The sequence below is a fragment of the Corvus hawaiiensis genome, chromosome Z (assembly GCF_020740725.1).
Source record: "Corvus hawaiiensis isolate bCorHaw1 chromosome Z, bCorHaw1.pri.cur, whole genome shotgun sequence".
Classification (NCBI taxonomy): Eukaryota; Metazoa; Chordata; class Aves; order Passeriformes; family Corvidae; genus Corvus; species Corvus hawaiiensis.
The window spans coordinates 10,570,810-10,592,149 of NC_063255.1; the positions used below are offsets into that span (position 1 = coordinate 10,570,810).

The 21,340-nt window shown below is 36.6% G+C and overlaps 1 protein-coding gene across 4 annotated transcripts in view; it reads right to left on the reverse strand.

The window, feature by feature from the left end:
- Positions 1–812: 812 nt before the first annotated feature.
- Positions 813–21,340, reverse strand: part of GHR (growth hormone receptor) — a 154,297-nt gene continuing 133,769 nt past the window's right edge. For 3 of the 4 annotated variants that reach the window (XM_048291206.1, XM_048291207.1, XM_048291205.1), the window contains 7 exons: positions 16,666–16,795; positions 14,275–14,435; positions 13,068–13,246; positions 9,289–9,460; positions 6,679–6,769; positions 3,868–3,937; positions 813–3,605 (listed from right to left, as the gene is read on the reverse strand). In XM_048291206.1, coding sequence (XP_048147163.1) covers positions 2,646–3,605; positions 3,868–3,937; positions 6,679–6,769; positions 9,289–9,460; positions 13,068–13,246; positions 14,275–14,435; positions 16,666–16,795 — 1,763 coding nt within the window. In that variant the 3' untranslated portion in view covers positions 813–2,645. Of the gene's footprint in view, positions 3,606–3,867; positions 3,938–6,678; positions 6,770–9,288; positions 9,461–13,067; positions 13,247–14,274; positions 14,436–16,665; positions 16,796–20,995; positions 21,061–21,340 lie in introns of those variants that run through there. The other variant, XM_048291208.1, reaches the window with a different exon arrangement.

Here is a 21,340-nt window from a genome sequence, read left to right on the forward strand (position 1 = left end):
CCCTCCTGGGAGACCTGCACGCTTGATTATCTCCCTGGAATGCTTGTAGACGAATGCATGTAGCTTAGGGACTAAACAGGAAGAATATGGTAGCCTTCTATTATGGAATGGCTGGCTGGGTAGATGAAGGAATACCAGTGGATGTGGTCTACCTGGACTTCTGCAAGGCTTTTTAACACTGTCTCCCATAACATCCTCACAGGAAGTTCAGGAAGCATGGGTTGATGAGTGGACAAAGAGGTGGGTTGAGAACTGACTGTCAGAGCTCAGAGGGTTGTGGTCAGCAGTACAGAGTGCAGCTGGAGGCCTGTAGTCAGCGGTGCTCTCCAGGGGTCAGTACTGCATCCAGTCTAGTTCAGTTTATTGATAAGTGACCTGGATAAAGGGACAAGTTTGCTGATGACGCAGGACTGGGAGGAGTGGTTGACACACCCAAAGGCTGCGTGAGAACTGGACAGGCTGGAGAAACTAATGAAGTTCAGTAAGGGCAAATGCACTGTCCTGCAGCTGGGGAAGAATAAACCCATGCACTGGTGCAGGCTGGGGACCAACCTGCCAATCACAGGATGTTCCAGCAGCAGGTAAATGGGTCTGCTAAACTGGTAACACGTCTTGGCCAGCTCTGGGTGCAATATGTCCTATCTCTCCATACATATTCATCAGTGAAAACACTGTTTCTGTTGTTTCTATTCTATGGAAAGTGGCATTATGCTTTATTCAATGAGAAATACTAGATTTCTCCTAACACAATCTCTATTTTCTGTTAAAAAAAGATTAATTACCTGCAAAAAACCACATTGTGTCCAGACAGATCAAAGACAATACATTTATTAAACTTTGAGAAAAACAAACAAAACACTAACATAGAGAAAATTAAATAGAAACTGAAAGACACATCTTCTGACCGGTGTATCATGGCTTGTGTGACCAGAAAAGTACCAAAATGACATTCTGAGTTTGACTGAGGTATTTAACTATTTTTGGCAATAGAAACAGAGTAAGAAACTTCTTTCAAACACACACATAGGCATTACTTGCAATAGTGTCTATCATCTATGAAATTTTATATGAAACTAAATAATGTAGCTGTTAGAAAATTATAGCAGCAAATTAGCAGAATATCTAATGCACATTTATCATAAAGTACGTGCTAAACTTAAAAATCCCACCCAGTAGTTGGGCCCAGTTGTGTAGCACTTGGTCACAAAAAGAGCATCAGTGAGTTCAGTTGGAGACATCATAAGCAAGACCTGAATTTGCTGCACATCATACACTTCTGTTCAGGTCAGAGTAAAGAAATGAATGTTCCTATTCGCTTTCTAAGAAGAACCCTGCTGTGATGAAACCATGGCCTAGGAAGGTAACTCCTGAAACAATAATAATTAATTGCAAAGCTCTATCAGTTTCTTAACATACACAAGAACATAGAGAGCTTCCTCACTGAGTTTCAGTTTTCTCTCCTTTCTTTCTGAAAGGCTGCCTAACACGGTCAGAGGAGATGCTGTTAGGCTGCAAAAATGAAAACCACGTTTGAACAATACTGCACTTGATCCCCTTGTTCCACTGAAGTATTTTAATCCTATTATATCTTTAAAAATTAACTGCTGGCTAACTTCTGAAGTCCTTAATTTATTTATTTTTATCAAGACTTTATGTGGCACAGACTAGTAAATGTAGCGATACCTTTGGCTGTGGAGGGGCTTCAGAAGTTGGTCAAATATGAAGATACTATGCTGCTAAGTTATCAGAGCTTATTCACATGTTCTCAAAAATTTTCAATAAAATTTTAGTTGCACAGTGTTTAATACTGTGGACAAAAAAATTTTGGTTATAAAAAATATATTATTATTAGCATTAACTAGAATCTGATGAAGAACAGAATAATTTGCCCAAGTGTTCTGTATATTTTAAAATTTTACACGGAACTTTAAATTGCATGTTACTAGTTACCATAAGAAAGTAAAAGAATCAGTTAATTTTAAGTTCCTACAATATTTCAAAATTTTTCTATGGGTTTCTTTGGAGGTATAAAATGGCTCTGTAAAAATCTATTTTTTCTTTTAGCTGTGAACAAAATTTTATAAAACAGAAAATTCCTTTTTAGGACTGCAGCAATTACATTACTTAAATGGGTCATCATAATTGAATTACAGTGTGTAGTGTAATAGAAAACATTTATGGTTTTATGACCAAAGTATTAAAATATATTTTACCAATTTATGTAAATCAAAACAGATGTGTTATTTAGTCAAGCTACTTTTGTGTTTTCACCTATATGATCAGTTCCCAATTATTGATATAAAGATCTCTGCCAACAGCAGTTTTTTCTAAATTCTTAGACTTTAAACCACCTGATTTTTAGCTTTATCAAAATGCACAATTTACTGTATATTAAACAGTAATTTCAATGTTTAATTTCACAAAAATCAACACCCACAAGAACAAGACAAAACAGCCTCAAGACAAATTCATAGATAATATTTACAGAACACAATAGGAATATTTTGATTTATATTTACGTTGCAACATTTCAGATAAAATTATAAGAACCACGAAAAACTTTTAGACTTCATTTTGGTTTCAGCATACAAGCCCAAAACTGACTCTCTGCTGTGAAACACTACACACACCTCATCAAAAAAGAGCTATGGCATGATTTTGTTCAGCTGGTCTGTGCTCACATAGCCACAAGACACGTTGAATTCCTTGTCTGGCACCGGCAGCGCAGTTGCATTTAGCACAAGGCCTTGTGGAGAGTGAACGATGTGGATTGACGTATAGTCTGCGACAGGCATCTCTGAACTTGGGGGTTCTGCTGTTGAAGCTCCAAAATTGCCAACAGTAGTGGTAAGGCTCTCTGTGGTGAAGTAACCATCTTCATTATAGCTTTGTTCCTGAACATGTGGCTCATTCTCTTCATGGGAAGTCACAGCAATGCATTTTTTCACATCTGCCTCACAGAAATAGGTGTTGTCCATGGTGAAGTCTTGCTCTGTGCAGCCTTCATGCTGTGCTCTCCCCAACTTGGATTTCTGCCCTGGTGAAAGTACAACCCTGCCTGCTGGAGTAATATCACTCACTTGAGCGTAAAAGTCAGTACTTGTCAATGAATTCTGGTTGCTTATCTGGGTATGGGCTGATGGACGGGGTGACTCAATGCTGTCTGCGAAGGGTGCCCATGGGTGGCTGTTTTCAGGCTGAGTATTCCCATGCTGGCGTTGGGGATCTGTGTTGGCAAGGCTCGGAAGTGACTCATCATCTTGTCTGTCAAGGCACAAGAGATCCTCTTCTTTTTCAGTAGCCTTTTTGAACTGATCACTGTCAGAGGTGGCATCACATGTGTCGCTTGCACTGAAGTCTGTCTCTGGAATATCTGGTTCACAACAACTGGCCCGTCCAGAATCATCATCCTTCACTCCCAAGCAACCATGAGATTTTAGATGATCTTCACTCAGGAGCCTGTCAGTATCTGAGGCTCTGTTCTTTTCATCAGGGTCTTCTATGTCCAACTCAATAAACTCAACCCACAAGTCGTCATTGTATAGCTGTGCCTTGTAGGTGTCATGGCAGGCTAAGATGGAATTCACTTCATCTAGCTTTCCTTTCTGCAAAGCAAAAAAAAAAAAATTATAAAGGAAATAATACAAATGCTTGTCCTTTTTATAATGTTAACTTAGGTAAAGGTGACTGTAGCTACGTAGTAATTGCAAAAGGCTTCAAAATTATTTTATGCAAACTAATTCTGTGGCAACTCCCCCAACATCAGAATTTTCTTCTACAAAACTTTTCTGCCTGGGACAACAGTTGCCATCTGCTACTACTACTACTACAGAGATTCCCACTGTATATCTTAGAGTTCAATATTACCTTCAAGAGATCTGGGTCAATCCCTTTAATCTTTGGAACTGGAACAGGAGGAAAAATAAGCATTTTTAACCTGGAAAAAAAAAATTATGGCTTTTAATTGACAGTCATCTTTTTAAAGGAAGTTAGAAATAAGACAGGCTTACATTGTATTTATATTTAATTAGTTCAAAACCCAAATGTTTGAAAATGAAATTTCAAATACTCCTAAGGAAAAGAAGTAATGTTTTCCCTCACTGCAAATTAAGAAACAAGCTTTCTGCAAGCTTCCTTGTTGAAATCCCTTACATTTATGAGGGAATCCGTTTTGGGGTCTGGTCTTTGACAGTTCAATGCTGTATAGAAAGAGAGTGAATTCCTAGTTTCCCTTTTTACATACTTTTCAATGGAATCTGATACAAGCCTCAGTATGCAGTGATTTTCCCAACAATTTTTTCAGGGACACAGTAGCTTTGCATACACCCAATAAATTTAAATAGGGGAACAGAAAATGGGAATTGGTGGAAAGAGTGAATTACTTTAGAAATAATAAATAAAACTGAAAAACTCTGCAAAAATTTAGTCTAGTATTTTTCCATCTCTATGATACTTCTGCTTTTTGAATCATTAGTGCAACAAGTAATATATAATTAAGGCAGGGGATTACCCTTGTAGAGAAAGGACTAGTAATTTGTTTGTGCATTTGCAGGCTGTGGAAATACGTATTATTATAATCCTTCATAAAGTGCATTCCTTTCTTTTTGAGGAGACCAAAAAGAACACCAAACCAAACCAGCCCCCCCGCGACTCCCCCCTCCCCTCCAATTCTAACAGAAAGATAATTTTCCATTAATAATAATCCAACAGTAGCTGGTCATGCTTTTCTCTTCTATTTTACCTTCCTTCTTCTTTTGCAAACAGATAAACAAAAGGAAAATTCAGAATTCTCTTTATACTGGGTTACTTGCCTATTTTAGAAAGTAAGGTGTGGGAACAGCAGATACAAATCCAAATATTACTTTTGCTGCCTTGTTAGTGACCTTGGTGAGGTCCAGAGAGGGTCACAGGACTTATAAAAGACTGCCTAGAGAGAAATTTAGGCACCTTTGGCTTAACCATAGCAGGTCCAAATTCCTCAGATGCTTCTGGTTTTGGGCAGAACCTCAGTGTTCTGCCCAGCACGCCCAATGAGAGCCAGAAATCCAGTAATTTTCCACCTAATCCCTGGAGAGGCAGTGTAAACTGGTTGGGCTATCAGAGTACCAGCTTAGGGCTTGTGCTTTACAGTTGAATCCACAAATCAGGTATTCTGACAGGACTGGGCATTGCTTCTAATGCAAAAGACAAAGAATTTTACCATTCACTGCCTGGAGAAGACATTTGGGAGGGAGAACTATGCTCTGCTCCTTTCTTAGCCTAGCATAACTCAAGCTTTCATCTCTCAACTCTAATGACCTAAACCTATGGCATCTGTCCTAGAGGGACTCGTTCTGAGCCTGTGAGATCAAAACTGAGGAAAATATGAATTGGTATTTTTGAGAATCAGGAGGAAACCAAGCCTGGATATTTCGCATTATGGAAAACTTATGCAGGCTGTTTTTCTGCAGAATACATTGCCATTCCACCACCAAATGCTTCAGTTTTGAAGGAAAGGGTGCACGCCAACCATCCAGTAAAACTTTCCCCATGAAGAAGTTTTCTCAGTGGAGAAAAGCTTCTTCCAGCATTCATGATTAGCATGGAAGGTATTTATAAAGTCTGATCAGAGATATGCTCCAGACCTCAGGATTTTCTGAGACTAAGCCACCCGTTGCTCAGTGTGCTGACCTTAGCTCCTGGTCCCACATGCACATTGCCCCATTCTCTCACCTCAAGCTTTTGTCATGAATTGTATCAGTAGCCTTGCTCTTAAATCTGGGATTGGGATGCTATTGCAGGGAATAGCTTCCTGAAATTAAACTCTGTCAAAGCATAGGGCCTACTAAAATAAAAAATTATTGTTTAATAGAATTTTCTTTTTATCTGCTCCAAATGCGCCATATAGTTTTCATCTCAGTACGTCAAATGAAATTTCACCATTAGCTCGTATGTGCAAAACTACTTAGTGTTCATTTTCAAAGTGTAAACACAAGACCACTGACAACATGCATGGGTGCACTGGGTCTTGACCATGGTGTTGCTCCATAGTGTGGAACAGTACTGGTATGACATCCAAGTTGAATTCTGCCAAAACCTATCCCTGAACACACATACCAGGGGATTAATTGATTTAAGATCTGTCATTTTTATGTATGTTTTCTTCTTTCATTTTTATATATCACAATTTCGTAATTTTTACAAACAATGCAATTCTGTGCTTTGTTTCATTTTATTCTTGTTATCTACAGAAGCTGCAATTTATCCACAGAGACCAATATTCCCCTATGACTCAAGCTCTTTCCCTTGGCTTCAAGAAGTAGAGTTTAGTGGAATGATCTAAGAACAAAATCAAATATATAAAATATATAGACACAGGTTTATATGAAACTTTTGAACAGCATGTGAATAAAAATAGTGTTAAGAAAATTTGAATTAACTAAAAAACCAACCCCCTTCAAAGCCTAAGTAAATCAATTGTGTAGAATAAAATGTTCTGCAGAGTAAGAGGAAGATCAACATAATCAGATTCCCCGTGCTGAAGGCCCAATACATACAAATTCTAGTTTTATGTAGTTTACAAGAATGGGCAAAAATGGTCACAATGGCTCCTAGTCCCCCAGATCTGAAATAATTGAAAAATTTTTTTTTTTTTTTAAGCCACAGGTACATAAAATCCAACAAATAAAAATTCTCTACCTTGGTTGTTTAGACAGCATGATTGAGATCACTGTTACAGCCAGCCCACACACTCCAAAGACAACAACTAAGAGCCATGGAAACTCAACTTCTGAAACAACAAAACATGAACATATAAGCAGGAATCTCCGTCACTGTCACATCTTTAATTTCAACCTTGTCTTCTACCACCTGAGGATTCCAAAGCGGTAAAAAGTGATGAAAATTTTTGTTACGTAAATGTGAAAGTTCTGTGTTCAGCAGAAATAAAAATGTGCTTTTGTTCTAGTTCTGGCCAGGACTCCGAGGTTCTTCGATACCACCGCATGTCGTTGCTAGGGACAGACAAAGGAACTCTCTGGCTTCCAAGAAAAAGGATGTGACTTCTGGTTGAAAAATGTGGTGGCATTGTCTGACATTGCTTGTCTGTGCAGTGAGCATCTCTGTGTGTGAACCACCCTCTCTTTTGTATACTTTTGCTACAAATATTGTTGCTGTTACTGTTTGTTCTCTTATCTCATTGCTATTTCCAGTAAACCATTCGTATCTCAATCCATGATCTTCACTTTTTCTGTCATCAGTTCTCAACTCCATCCCGCTGGATCAGGAAGGAGAAGGGGGTACCGAGTGAGCGGGGTGTGGTTTGGGACAGTCTCAGTCACGGCAGTGAACTGGGGAGTACCATTCCTAATCCATGGCAGCTTTTGGTCTCAGTATCTCTCCATGCATTTATGAATCCACTGAGACTCCTTGCAAAACCAGACTGATTTCATAAATCTAAACAAGATCTTAGTAAAGATAATACCTATAGCAAAATCAGCCATGAGGAACATTCTGCCTGCTTGGAACATGGTATCAGTAGTTCTGATAGTGTATAATGCCACAGACATGCTACTACTTGTTCATCCAGGCTGAGAGAATATTTAGTAATAGGACATGAATCACAGGCAAACTATTTTTCTCTCACAAAAGCTAAAGTGTGGTGGTGTCGAAAAACATACCACATCTCTTTCTAAAAGTTAAAGATTAATTATGTTGTGAACCAACTGAATCAACTGAAAAAAAAATATCCCTTTTATTTACCTTGTGGATGGCTACAAAGAATTTAGAAATTAATTGAGAAAAGCAATTCTGTAGAAATGAAGAACAATGCAGATAAATGAAATGCTTTATCTCTTGAATACTAGATTCCATTATGCGTAATATGACATTGTAGATTACAAAGCATAGAGAAATTTGTTCTATCTTTAGTCTTAGATTTTTCTCATTTCTTCATAACTTTAAGTTTTCCATAAAAATTTCACTCTTTTTTTTTTTTTGGACCAAGGAATACTAGACAGAAAGCTTTAGAACACTATGACGTGTTGTGATATGACGATAAATGACCTTTCAGAGAAAAAACAAAATATAGAATTCTGGTACAAGTTTGAGACCTGTATTCCCAGCTCAGATTTTGACCAGACATGCTTCCAGGCATCAGTTAAGTTCTATATGGGTATGTCTGCATTAAACAGGTCTCTCTTTTGGTAAGTCATTGTCATATCAGTGAGACCAGCAAATGCCCAGCTACTTCAAGAAATTAGAACATAGCATTAGACGACTTTAAATTATTAATACATGAAAAGTATCTGAAGTTTATTTCTGTGTTCCTGAAAGTGATATACAAATAAGTAAAATTAAATTCTCAATCAAATCAGCTCACTGCTGCTGTGTGAGGTGTGTGGATTAAGATCACCTTGGAGAATCTGAGTTGCAGTGACTGAAGAAAACTGACTGTAGGATGGCCTACTGGATTTTCCTAGTATTTTAATTTAATTCGTATGAAAACTTTGACCTCTTAATGCAGATGGGGTTAATAAAATGATGCCACATGTAGAAAACATTAACTGTTCCTATAAATTAGAAATGAGAACTAGTAATAGGAAGAGCTAAAAAGGAGAATATAGTAAGATTTTGAAAGTGAAGAGTTACAGATTGTTTGATGTTATACCTTCACTAATACCCTGGAAAATGAAGTGAAGCAGCTTGTTAAAATTACTTGCTGAAGACCTCATATTTTGAAGAGTTAATTTAGTAGCTCAGACCTGAGAACACTTCTGGGAAAGGAACTATATCATTCTTTCAATAGAAAAAATGTGATTCTTAATGGCTGCTTCTTCTTCTGTCTTTAACAGCACTTTAAAATGATTACCAGTCGCAAGCAAGAATGAGAAAAACACTCAAGGCCCTTGACAGTATATCAGGATGATCAGAAAAGCACATAATTCTGGAAACCAACTTGGCCAACAGTATTATAAGAAATCACAATTCTTCTCTTCCCAAATGAAGTGCTCATTTTAGATGATGAAATATGAGATTTAATTTTGGTTTAGACTCTATGAGATGTGCAACAGCAGTTATCTCTGATTCTTAAAGCTGTTCGTATTCTTGCTCTCTGATGAGCTGTGAAACAATCTTGCTGAGTTTGCTTTGGAACTTGTACATGGAACTTGAACATTCTTAATCTCACCATATGATTCTCAGTAGGCTGAATTATCTATGTATTCAACCATACAACATGGTGGAAAATACCCTCCATCCCATCACCAAAAAGACAATAATCACAGCTATAAAAACACTTTGCTTATTTACCTTCCGTACAATGATCACATCCAATGCCTATTTGAGAAAATGATACATAGAGGATTTCACTGAACTCCCCGAATTTTTCAGAAGTTCGTTGTCTTGATCGGATTCGTATCTCGTAATCTCTTGCTGTCTTCAGAGAGTACAGTGGAACCATTGTTGAGAGCCTGGGTTTTAACTGTAAAGACAGAGGGACTGTGATTTATTTGTTTGAGTTGTACCGGAAATTTTACACTACTGCTTGATTTCAGAAAGAAAAATTTGAGGGTGTTTTTGCTACTGGGAATTTTAAGGATACCGCAAGAAGGGTTCAGAGAAAATTCACACCATTTACTGTTGACTTAGTAGTCATCAGGCATTTCTGTGATTCAAGGCACCAAAAGCAGAGAATCCAAGCTCTATAAATACAGTCAGTGAAGAAAGGCAGCTTCCCCCAGTTAAAAGCCGTAAGTAGATAGTGTGAACATCTTTCACTGATCTTATCAGGTTGTAAATCCTTTCTACTGTTATAACACAACATTACTGATTGAAGAATGCCAAAAATATTGTTAAAATAACCGGAGAGTTCTAAAACTACTGCAATCTTCTCTACAGGTTTAATTGTTATAGCCAGACATATTGCATGTTAAAAGTGTTTTTATTTGGACAACACTGTATTAGGTCCCCAAAATCTTCAGCTATATACAAAAGGTGATAATGGAGACTGTGTGAGAGCTGGCATCAGACTGTTGGTCTTTGAAACTTCTATTTTAACTGCAACATACTTAGACACTGCTGCATATCAAACAGTGTGGGAAATCACATTAGAGATCCTAATGGGTGAAATTTCTCCCTTTTTCTATTACTCCTCTAAGAATATGCATTTTAATTCCAACAGCCCAAGAAAAGTATACAAAAAATAAGGAAAGTGTCCTCAAAATAGAAATTCATGTGGCAGATATTATATTCTACTCTTACTTCAGAATCATGGATGATACCAGAAAAAAACCTTCATGGGCTAGGATTTAAAATATCTGGAAAGCAGTGGGCTTTGGGAATTTGAAGGACAATTCAACAGTACAGTCCTATAATCTCTGTAGATGCATAACCTAAACTTGAGACACAATCTGTTGGTGGCTGTGTTCTCTGGAGTTGTCTGATCCCTGGTGACTCCAGGCTCCAGTGTTCTTAGAACCAACCAGTCAGATTTTGGAGGAGGCAGACTGCTTTTCTCTGCTAGTAGTTGAGCATAAGATTGTGGAGAACCATTGCTCTACACCACCAATGTTTTAACATGTGAAGAATATCCAGTTGGAAAGCATTAGAAGGAAATTCAATATATACCTATTTCATGCTATTAAGCCACAAAGAAATAGTTCACTGAAGTTTCATAGGTAAGTTTACATGCATCCCAAATAATGGTGTCACTTGGAAAAAGCAGTATGAATACAAAATCAGAGCCTTTATGAAAGACACCTGGATGAGGCAGGATGTATAGACTGGGGAAAGTTCAGCATGAAGTGAATAGATGAACAGCACTTTTCTTAGTCAAGTAATCAAGTAAAAGTCATAAGAGAGAAACATCATAAAAGGTAACTAATAATTTGTCTCATGAGCACCCATTATGTAAGGGTGGATATTTTATTGGGTTTAGAATGTTTCTCAGAAAATAATTTTGGTCCTCTTATCACTATAACTTACTGTTATAACACTTTACTAATTATTGTTTCATCCTCTTTCAATTAAGATGTTATTTATTTTCAATTAGTAAATATATTGAAAAATAATAAAGGCTATACAAGAAAAATCAAACAATCATCCCCAAACATATAAAAAAATTACAAACAAGTCTCAGTAAGGGGGGGACTTAGTACAATAAAGTCTTATCAGAGACTTTATTGTACTATAAATTAATTTTTGTATTAGTTATATGTACAAATCATTATGGTATATTTAAGCAGTCAAAGATTATCCTTTGTGTAAAAAACTAGTAATAACTAGACATGTATAACTTGACAATGTAAAACCAGACATTTATCTCTTAACGTGCTTCAACACTCATTTGAGAAAATATTTGTAGCAAGGAATCCAAAGAGTGAAATTCTAGCATTGCTTCAACACTGTTAATCAGAAATTTGCTCTTGTCGTCGGCCAGACCAGGACTGTGTTCAGAAATTTGTGCTCAGATAGTGTCTCAGTGAATTATTCCATGTTTATCCTCCTAAGCTGAAAGGCTTACAAAACCATACAATATACACAGCTTAAGTACAACATAATCTATAATACTTTGTCTCTTGAGGCAAGTATAGCAGTCCGGAATTCCTTATCTGTGTTCTGAAAGAACACTGATCTTCAAATCTTTGCTCTCCAGAGAACTCTTCTCAAAGCATTCTGGGATTATTGATAGTACTGGAGCAAGAACAAAGCTTTATTACAGTATTTATAAGACTGATACCTAAAGGCTTATAAGAAAAACCATCAAAAATGTGCATTTTTAGAGAGATACTTGTATTGACACTTTCTTTTGAAAAGCTACAGATTTTCAATTTCTTAAAGACTATTGATTTACTGCCTAAGCTTAACTCATTTCATAGGCTTTAAAACAGGGGCTAATATATTAAGTACAGCTTAAATCAGTATAGATAGAAAAGACAGAGAAGTATTAGGCAAAAAACGTTGCAGACATTATAGGCCTGTCTGGCTGTAGGCTTATTAATAAGGAGTAGTGTAAGGAGAAAATGCTAACACTGAGAAGGATCAGAAGTGAGGAGGGGGCCAAGGTCTTTCACAGGTGAAAGGCAAGCAAACCAGTTTGACTGTGTTTCAGTTGAGGATTTCCCTATGTTCAAATTGTTTAAATTTGCCTTTCATACTTAAAGACAAATTTGTAACAGTATTATCTGGGGTTTTTTTCTGCCAGCTAACTCAGTTAATACTAATAAGAAAGCAAAGGAAGGATTCTGCTCTGACATGATGTTCTTACTGCATTGAAGAAAAGTTCTGCATATACAAATATGCCATGACACACTGGCATTTAGCCTTTGCATTCAGGTAAGATGGGTACAATATCTGCCCTGTAACAGAAAAATGAACTTCACAAGAAGTTAAGTGATTTTCAAATTGAAAACCTAAAAGATTTGAAATATTTTGTTTTATACTTTCATAGACTATCCACATAGTCACAAATTTGCCCTTGATGTCTGTTACGCAATTTGTAAGTTTTATCTATGTTGCATTATTTTTATCTGCTTTTTGTATCAAATATTAAATTGTAACTCAAAGCCTTTCTTTCTTTCTTTCTTTCTTTCTCTCTCTCTCTCTCTCTCTTTCTCATTCTCTCTTCTTTCTTTCTCTTTCTCTCTTTCTGAAATGATAATTATAAATATTAAAATTTTACAGGCACTCTGAAGAACCTGAATTGACATGGTGGCATTTACCAAACAAAATATTCCTGTTCTGACTACTGAAAAACCATGCACTTTTTAAATAGCTGACGTTTCAAAAAACAATAGAAAAATATTTTATCCTTGAAGAAACTTGCATATATCTGGCTATTCCTGTAGTTACTTATCTAACACAGGGGTTTCTGGGTTTTTCATTATCCTCTCTGTCAACTATCTTGACACACAAAGTTACAGTGTTTGCTAGAAAATGTCAGACAAAATATAGGCATATTGTTTAAGAATTAAGGTATTGTCTAATTAGTAATTACAAACATATTTTTCATATGGTGGTACAAAAATGTTAGGGACAGAACAAGCCTGCCCTGTGCTATGACTATTGCATAATAAATATTTGTTTCATACCTCCTTCCATTTTGTCTCATTAACTTCTTTGTACTGCAACTCATACTCCAGAGTAATCCATCCCTTCCGAACATCTGCTGTTGGTGGTGGATCCCATCTTACCTGGATATCCCCATGGATCCCAGTCTGACTAGTATTTAGCAGAGTCCAGTTAAGGCGGACAGGAGGATCAGGTAGTACTGTTTAAACAGAGTATTTGGAATAAAACAGCCAGTTTTCAATATGAAATGATAATTCTTACTACACACTGATAAATTATTTCAGGACTTAAAAAGTATATTAACCATGTATTTTCTGATGAAAATTGAATATATTGCAATGACAAAGTCATTACAAGTTTCGTAACAAGAAGGCACCCTGCCATTGGCAGTAGACGTGCTCTGCACAAATCTCACCCAAGCAACTTATAAAGAAGATTAAGAATGTATTCCCTATTGAAGTATATTTCTGAACAGCAGATTATAAAACACTAGATATAAACAATTATCCATCAAAATTTAAATCTAGAGTTCTTACTAGAAATAAAAGCAATAATTGGAGTAGCACAGAAAGAGAAATATTTAGTAGCTAATATACAAGTACATTGAAAAACTTTGGTATTCGAAAAACTAATCTAAATTTGCTCAGCTGAATAAAAGAGAGCACTGGGTATTCTAATCATAGAAGGAATAAATTATCTGGATATGCAGTTAATGGTGGTACACTACCACTCTGAACAAGCAATAACATCTGTAAAGTTCCAGGCACAGCAAAGTCACAATACATATTGTCATAAATATAAATCCTAGCTTAGAAATACTAAACATCCTGATGCTTTAGATTACAGTTCATTCAGGAACAAAATAGTGTTTTGCTTCCAGAGCTTTGGAGAATCAAGGTTTTAATGCCAACCTTGCTGGACAAGGAGATGTAGCATCCATTTAGAAAGAACTCAAAGTGACAGCAAAGACAAGCTCATTTGAACATGTACACATTTAAGAGACCACTAGTATTTAGAAAAAGAAACTACATATTTGCTTTTATCCTTTAAGCTTTCTTCCAATCTAGGCAATATTTTCTGGTGTGGATCACATTACAGGTGTTACAAAATCAAATCCCTTCCTATGTATCATATATTTTAGATACTAACTTTTCTGAGAGGCAATGTTTAAATACAGTCTGAGTAATATAAAAGCTTATAGAGGTAAGATACATAATGCAAGCATACCTATTTCATCAACACTGAAACATTTTTTATCGTACAGTTCATTTTTACTGGCAAGCTGAACACAATATGGTGTCCACACAGAGGTGTAGGACGCGTTGAAATAACAGCTATTTTTTCCTGAAGTGATATAATCAGGGCATTCTTTCCAGTCTTCCTCATTACTAGAATGACAACAAAAATGCAATATTCATGAGAGAGAGAGAGATTTATAGACCTTACGAAGTCCAAATTACAGGTGTTAAAAGACACAGTACTGATAAGTTTTAACATTTATGAAAGGGAGAAAAATATGTCAGTATTGATGGTGATTTTCAATGAAACCACTACTGAAGCAACCTTCATAACTAAGTTTAGGCACTCATGTACTCTTAACGGCATTTCTGAGCTTTGGATGCTGCTTCAAAAGCACTGATGGCTCACACTCAGGAAAGTGCCCAGCTGTGGATGCTGCAGGAGCACAAACCAACCCAGGACCATACGATGTAAAAGAAGAGAAAAACAGTGCTGTGACTGAGGACGGGCTACATTGCATGGGATACAGAACTTCTAAAGCACAAGCTTGGAATTGCTAGCAAGAAAACCTCTTTTACATTTTCACAATGACTTTTTTCAAAAATTCATAAATGTTCTTTGTAAATAAAAGAACTGCAGCAGGAGATATCACATCCATTTCAGCTCATAAAAAAGACAAACCAGTAGAGTTATAGAGTGGCATAAACTTCAGATTGAGATAGCATTATTTTAACTACAGCTAAGCTTAGACTACTCAGTAGGTTCAGAAAGGTCTTCAGTTAAAACAAAATAGGAATGGCTAAGTAGTTATTAATACTCTATAGGAAAAGTGACAGATGTATTCAACATTTCTGAAGTCACCTTAGAAAAACAAATCTCATAGCAAACAGACCTGCTGTTGTTTGTTTTTATCTCAATACTCTTTCTCAGCACAAATACAAAGTGAAAAACGATCTTTTCAAAAATTACAGTCCTACTTTGTTAAAAATATGTACCATAAATGCTTATTCTTACTAAGAGCCACTGAAAATGTTCAGAGGCATGATTACATCAATTACGCCAAGTGCAGCCTTCAATACTGGAGTGGGTGCTCTAAAAACTAGGTAAGGCAGATGCTACATAAATTAGAGTAAGAAACATTTCTGCCACTGGTCTTGTGCCCAGCTGATGAGACCAGACACTATTCTGAATGAAATGCTGTAACTCTGCCAGTCAGGACTTGGTAAAGGTGCACATGATTAGATGCTATGGCTTCTGTGAACAGAAGACTGGTTTAGATGACAGAATTCAGTCCTGAGCTTTAGCTATTGCTTGCCTGTTGAAACAGAAGTACTTTTACCACATCTTTTATTGCAGTATTCTAATTTCTAGGACAAAGATGAAATATGTAATCTGCTCAATGTACATGGTATTGCTTCATCGTGGAGTTTAATTAATTTTTAACGTTTGTAACCTCATCATATATGCTATTGACAACTGTCAGCTAAACATTTAAACATAAGGAGTGTGTCCTTCCCCATGGCAGAGGGTTGGAAAATAGGTGAACTTTAAGGTCCTTTCCTTCCCAAACCATTCTATGATTCTGTTATTCCATGATTCTCTGATTTCTGAGCGGTCTCAGAGTAACTAAGAAAGCCAGCCTTGCTGTTAGGCTTAAGTCTGCTATGGAAATGTATCATCATCATCATAATCATCAAAAAGTGTCTGTAGATCAAAAAGATCAAAACTCTATTCATTAGAGGGAACAGAAATTCACATCCTCCTTTTCCTGTGAACAGAAGGCCTATTTTATTTAACAGCCATTACTGGTAATGTCCATGTCCTTTTTCAGGCTAATCATTGTAACAACCTGAAAATTAAAAAAGCTTGAAGAATCATAATTGAACAGGACTCAATGAAACATTATCCCCATATCAGAGCAGCCTTTTTACCTGGACCTGGACCTGTACCTTCAGACTTTATCACAGCAACTGATCAATGGTAACTTTATAAAACTTTAATAAAAGTTTGAAAACTTCCACATCTGTGCACAGATATAAGGAATCGCGGTATTGCAGTTTAGACAGATACAGAACAAACTGAAGTTGCCTACTAAGAAATCCTTACCCAAGCCATATAGTGTTCAGTTTTGGATTCTGCAACCTGGGCTAAATTTAATAAGAATGTGTTCTTAATTATCTGTCAAATAATGTTTGTTGCTGCAAATGGCATAATAATTACCAATAAATTCTGACATTGAAAAAAATGTACTTAAAACATAGTTTTATACCCTTAAAAACAGAATGGCTCATATCACAGCAAAAAAATTAACAGTAACAACCTAACAAGAATGGCAAAATAAGTAACTTCTCTCTCTTTTCCTGTTTCAGCTTTTATTACCTTTTCTTGTACAAGAGCTGTATTATTCTTGGAGCAGTGAGGTTATAAAAATTTCCAGCAGTCCAATAACATGAGAATGTCTCCATTTCAGGTGATCTGCATTTGCTGATTTGCGGCCACTGCAAAAGGTCTGTCAGGAAAAAAAGCAGGGGACAGAAGGATACACATTAAACAAATCCAAAACCCAGACTAACATGCTATTAAAATGAAACTCAGCACTTTTAATGAATAATTAAATTTTCTTCTAATCCCTTATGTATAATGAAGCAAGATTTAATTCTTCTCATGTGCATACATGTAAATGACTATAGAATCCAAATTTACAAGATGGGCCAATCTCTCTTTTGTACAGTGTAGAAGTGATAGTATTACAGCCTGACACTTGGCGTGGGGATTTGCCAGCCCTGTAGCTGTAACTGAATAGAATAGAAAAGTCTATTTTGGATGGAAGGGACCTAAAACAACCACCCAGTCCAACTGCCTGGCCACTTTAGGACTAACCAAAGGTTAAAGCCTGTTATTAAGGGAACTGTCCAAATACCTCTTAAACACTGGCAGACTTGGAGCATTGACCCCCTCTCTAGGATGCTTGTTCCAGCATTTGACCACTTAAAGAAACTCTTCCTAATGTCCAGTCTAAACCTCTCCAGGTGTAGTTTTGAACCATTCCCATGTGCCCTGTCACTAGCACTCTTACCAGCTTTGTTTCCCTCCTTGAGATGCAATCAAGGACCTTCAAATCAAGGATCTTCAAATCCGGTACTGCAGAGCTTCTACCACACTCACCACAGCTCAGCACGTACCTACCTGAGACGTGTCACAATGCCTGCTCATGACAGAAGCTACCTTGAGCTGAGCTCAGGTTTGTGTGCACAGCGCTGTGTGGATATAACCTTGTTCTGAGGGAGATAAGGGGACCTCTAAGCATGGCCTGTTAGGCCACATGCCATTTCTATATCCATAATTTCTATTCTTTGTCAAAACTGAAACAGTGAAAGGTCATAAAATGACTGCTACAATAATTTAGCCTCATCAACCCTTGTGAGAAAAATAAAAGCAAAAGTTTCAGGTATGACTCATTGCTTTCAAAGTAAAGCCTTAACTTTTTCCTGATTTTGAATGGTCTAATTGCCAGTGTTCCCTATTTGGCCTGGAAAGCTTTCAGAGGAAGATCAAATGCACATGGAATTGTCTACCTCTCTTCACAGACTGGGAAATATGATCATTTATTTAAGGAAATTTCTCCAAAAGACACTTAAGATGCAGATGTTCGTCAGGTATTGGGTGGTGAAATGATCCCTGAAAAGGGAATGACATGATGCTACTACACCCTGTGTGCAAAGTCCTTTGAGAATGTTTTGGCAGTATCACAGCTGTGAATATCTGAATTTCATTAAAGATATAAGGAAGAAACGGCTTATATCAGGGTGCTGAAACCCTGGAACAGGTTGCCCAGAGAGGTGGTAGGTGCCCCACTCCAGAAACATCCAAGACCAGGCTGGACAAGGCTCTGAACAACCTGGTCTAGTTGAAGATGTCCTGGCTGATTGCAGGGGATTGAACTAGAGGATCTTTACAAGCGCCTTACAGCCCAAACCATTCTGTGATTCTGTGATAGTACTTGATATAAGATATTTACCCTCAAAGTCAGAAAAAGCATTGAGATACAGTCATCCACAAGCACTATGCACTTCCTCCTACACAAGAGGATATTGTGGCCTTCCTGAACGTTGACTCCTTTATTTATGGCTCAGACAGACACAGCCATGCCTGAACAATCTGTGTTTCTTGGGCTCAAAGGTTTAAATTGTGTGCTCTACATTATACACTGCCAAGCATCCACATCAGACAGTAACTAATACATGAGTATTATGAATTTCTGTTTTGCTCATCCCATACAATTGTACACTTTGAACAATAAAAAAGGCCTGAGCAAATATATTTCACAACCTGGTTAGATTAAACTTCCTGCCCTCCCGTCCCCTCCTCTGCCTCCCCAAAGCATTGAGAATTCATCTTGCCATCCTAAGATAACTGAAGTTTGATTAGAAAGATTTAAACAAAGTTGGCTTTTTTTTTCCTTAGCCAGCATGTTATATTTCACTCAACTTTAAATAAGTTTTTTTTAAAGCTGAAAAAAATTTTGAAATGAACTGTTGCTACAAGTGGAAGAAAATGGCACTGTTCTTTTTTCAAAAAATATTAAACCAGAATATTTTTACTATTGTGCCTGAATTTTCTGGTATGGTATTCAATGTTTGACAGCTTTGGCAAAACTCCAAAGTGCTTCTGGGATTGACCAGAAGTTTTACAGTTTTCATGTGGTAGATGTCTTTGTTAGAAACAGCACATGATCACGAAACTGCAAATTGTCATAACATAAATCCAAAGTAAAAGAATAAAAGGTTCAACAATAGCATTATATTTATACTTTTAAAAAGTGTGTTCCAGCTTTCAAACTTGAATTTTCTTATTTAATTGAAAATCAAATACTTATATAAAAGCAAAACAAAGAAAGATAAACAGAAGAAAAAAACAGAAGAAAGAAGAATGAATTAAAATTTCTGCCTTTACTTCAAAGACATGAATGAAATTACCTCAATTGCATAATATCTATAATCAGGAAGATATGTGTCTCTCCCTTCTTCTATAAACAGATAGTGTGGAAGGAAGTACATGGCTTTTCCTGTTTCTATCCTTAGCTACATGCATATATAGTTATTTTTACTGTAACAGATTAAGAATTTGAGAAAATTATATACTGGAAAACTCCCCTAAATTATAATATTTTTGTTGATGTATTTATAGCTGTATTTATAGCTAGAATATACAATATTTAAAGACCATGCAGAGCCATGTTCTCATCTCTTGGGGTAAATTAAGTAATGCTGTCACTTTTTAACATAATGGAATGAACTGAATCAAATAAAACTTCACTTAGATTTTGAGAGGTCCAGCAGAATCTTAGATTAGATTATTAAGACATTGTAGACAATGTCTTAATAATCAATTCTCTGGAATTTACCAGCTTTATGGACACTTTCAGATGTACAAACTCTTTTAGGAAAATGATAATAACACAGCCAGAATGGCATAATTTGCAATGGAGAGGATTACCAATGCAGAAAACAAATTAAGACTTGGTCACTTACATCCTAACGTCAGAGGAATGCATCCCTAAGTCTCTCTTTTCCACTTCATCATGATAGGACTGTTAATTCTTTCTCTTATAGATGTTCCTTCAACAGACGCAAGAATTTTTGAACAGGGAGTATTTTTGTTTGGGATTCAGTATTCCCGGTTAACCGGTTTATAGCAATACATATATTTTAATTTTATGACTATTTGAAAGAAATATTATCTTATGATAAATGTTTCCAGTTTCTGTGTCAAGTTTCCAGCCTTCAAAACCACAGGTTTTGTGACTGACTGAAGAAAACTTTAACATATTGACTTGTGTAAGTCTTGGCATTCCTGGAGTAGAGCTCATGAATTCCTTGTTTCCCACACCAGTCAGTTATCAGCGTTGTGCAGGACCCTGTGTGAGCTCCATCTGAACAAACTGTCCCAGAATGTGATAACTGTAAGCAATAGCTCAGGTGAATGCATTTAGACAAAAAGGCAGCAGGGTACTGAAGGTAAAGGCTGTCAAACCGAGATTTTAAATAGACTAGAAGAGCAAAACAAAGAAGAGCAAAACAAAGCATGGATGTACACTTGCTCTTTTCCTATCTAATCCAGTAAGTTCCAGTCAAGCTGTCATTAATAAAACCACTTGCTTTGTTCAAGATAATGGCTTGACCAAATATGCCAATTCAACAGGGAAAAAAACATGGAAAAAAGTGTCAGAAAGCTAATTCCTTTAGAGATTGAATTTCCGTTTTTCTTTCCTTTTTCTTCTCCCTTCCCTCCCTTCCTTAAAAGTCCATCTAATGAAATAAAACTTTAAAAGGAGCTGCAAGTGGAAGAGTAAAGAACTGATATGTGTAACTGGGGTCTAGCAAAACAGTTTATCATCATCTTGGGGAAAGTCCTACTGCCAGAGGAGTACCAGACCTCTAGTACTTCTGCAGGGACAACGGTGGAGGAGTACAAAAGTTGTACAGAAATGTCCCACTTACTAGTGTGGAACCTTGGTAGGTGAAATAATAATGAGGATATGACTGATTCATAAAAACCAATCTAATTAAACAGAAAATGAAAAAAAGGCGCTGTACTTTAGTTGAACAAAAGGAGGTGTTTCTGGTTGTGAATTTTTGAAGGTATACATAGAATTATCCATTATCAGAACATCCTGTACCAGTCAAACTTACAGCTAAGTTAAACTTACAGAAGTATAACATGTCCCAATACGCAAATCAGTGATAGATGAAACCTTACGCAACAGCACATCTCTTCATATAATCCACTCTGAAAGCACATACAATGTGTCACTGCTAGAGCGCAATAGAAAAAGGTGGAAATGCAATATAAGGAAGGGAATTCGTTACATTTAACACTGAAAGCAGCTAAGAAGAGCTGCAGTGCTATTTCCTGTAGCTCGAATTTGTACATTGGCAGTAAATGCTCTGTCAATTAGGTCTTGCTCCTGAACCCACCAAGCTCATCAAAGGCTGCATCACTTAATAAGAGCCAGTTGATTTCTATGCTACCAGCAAATTCTAATTTGTTTAAA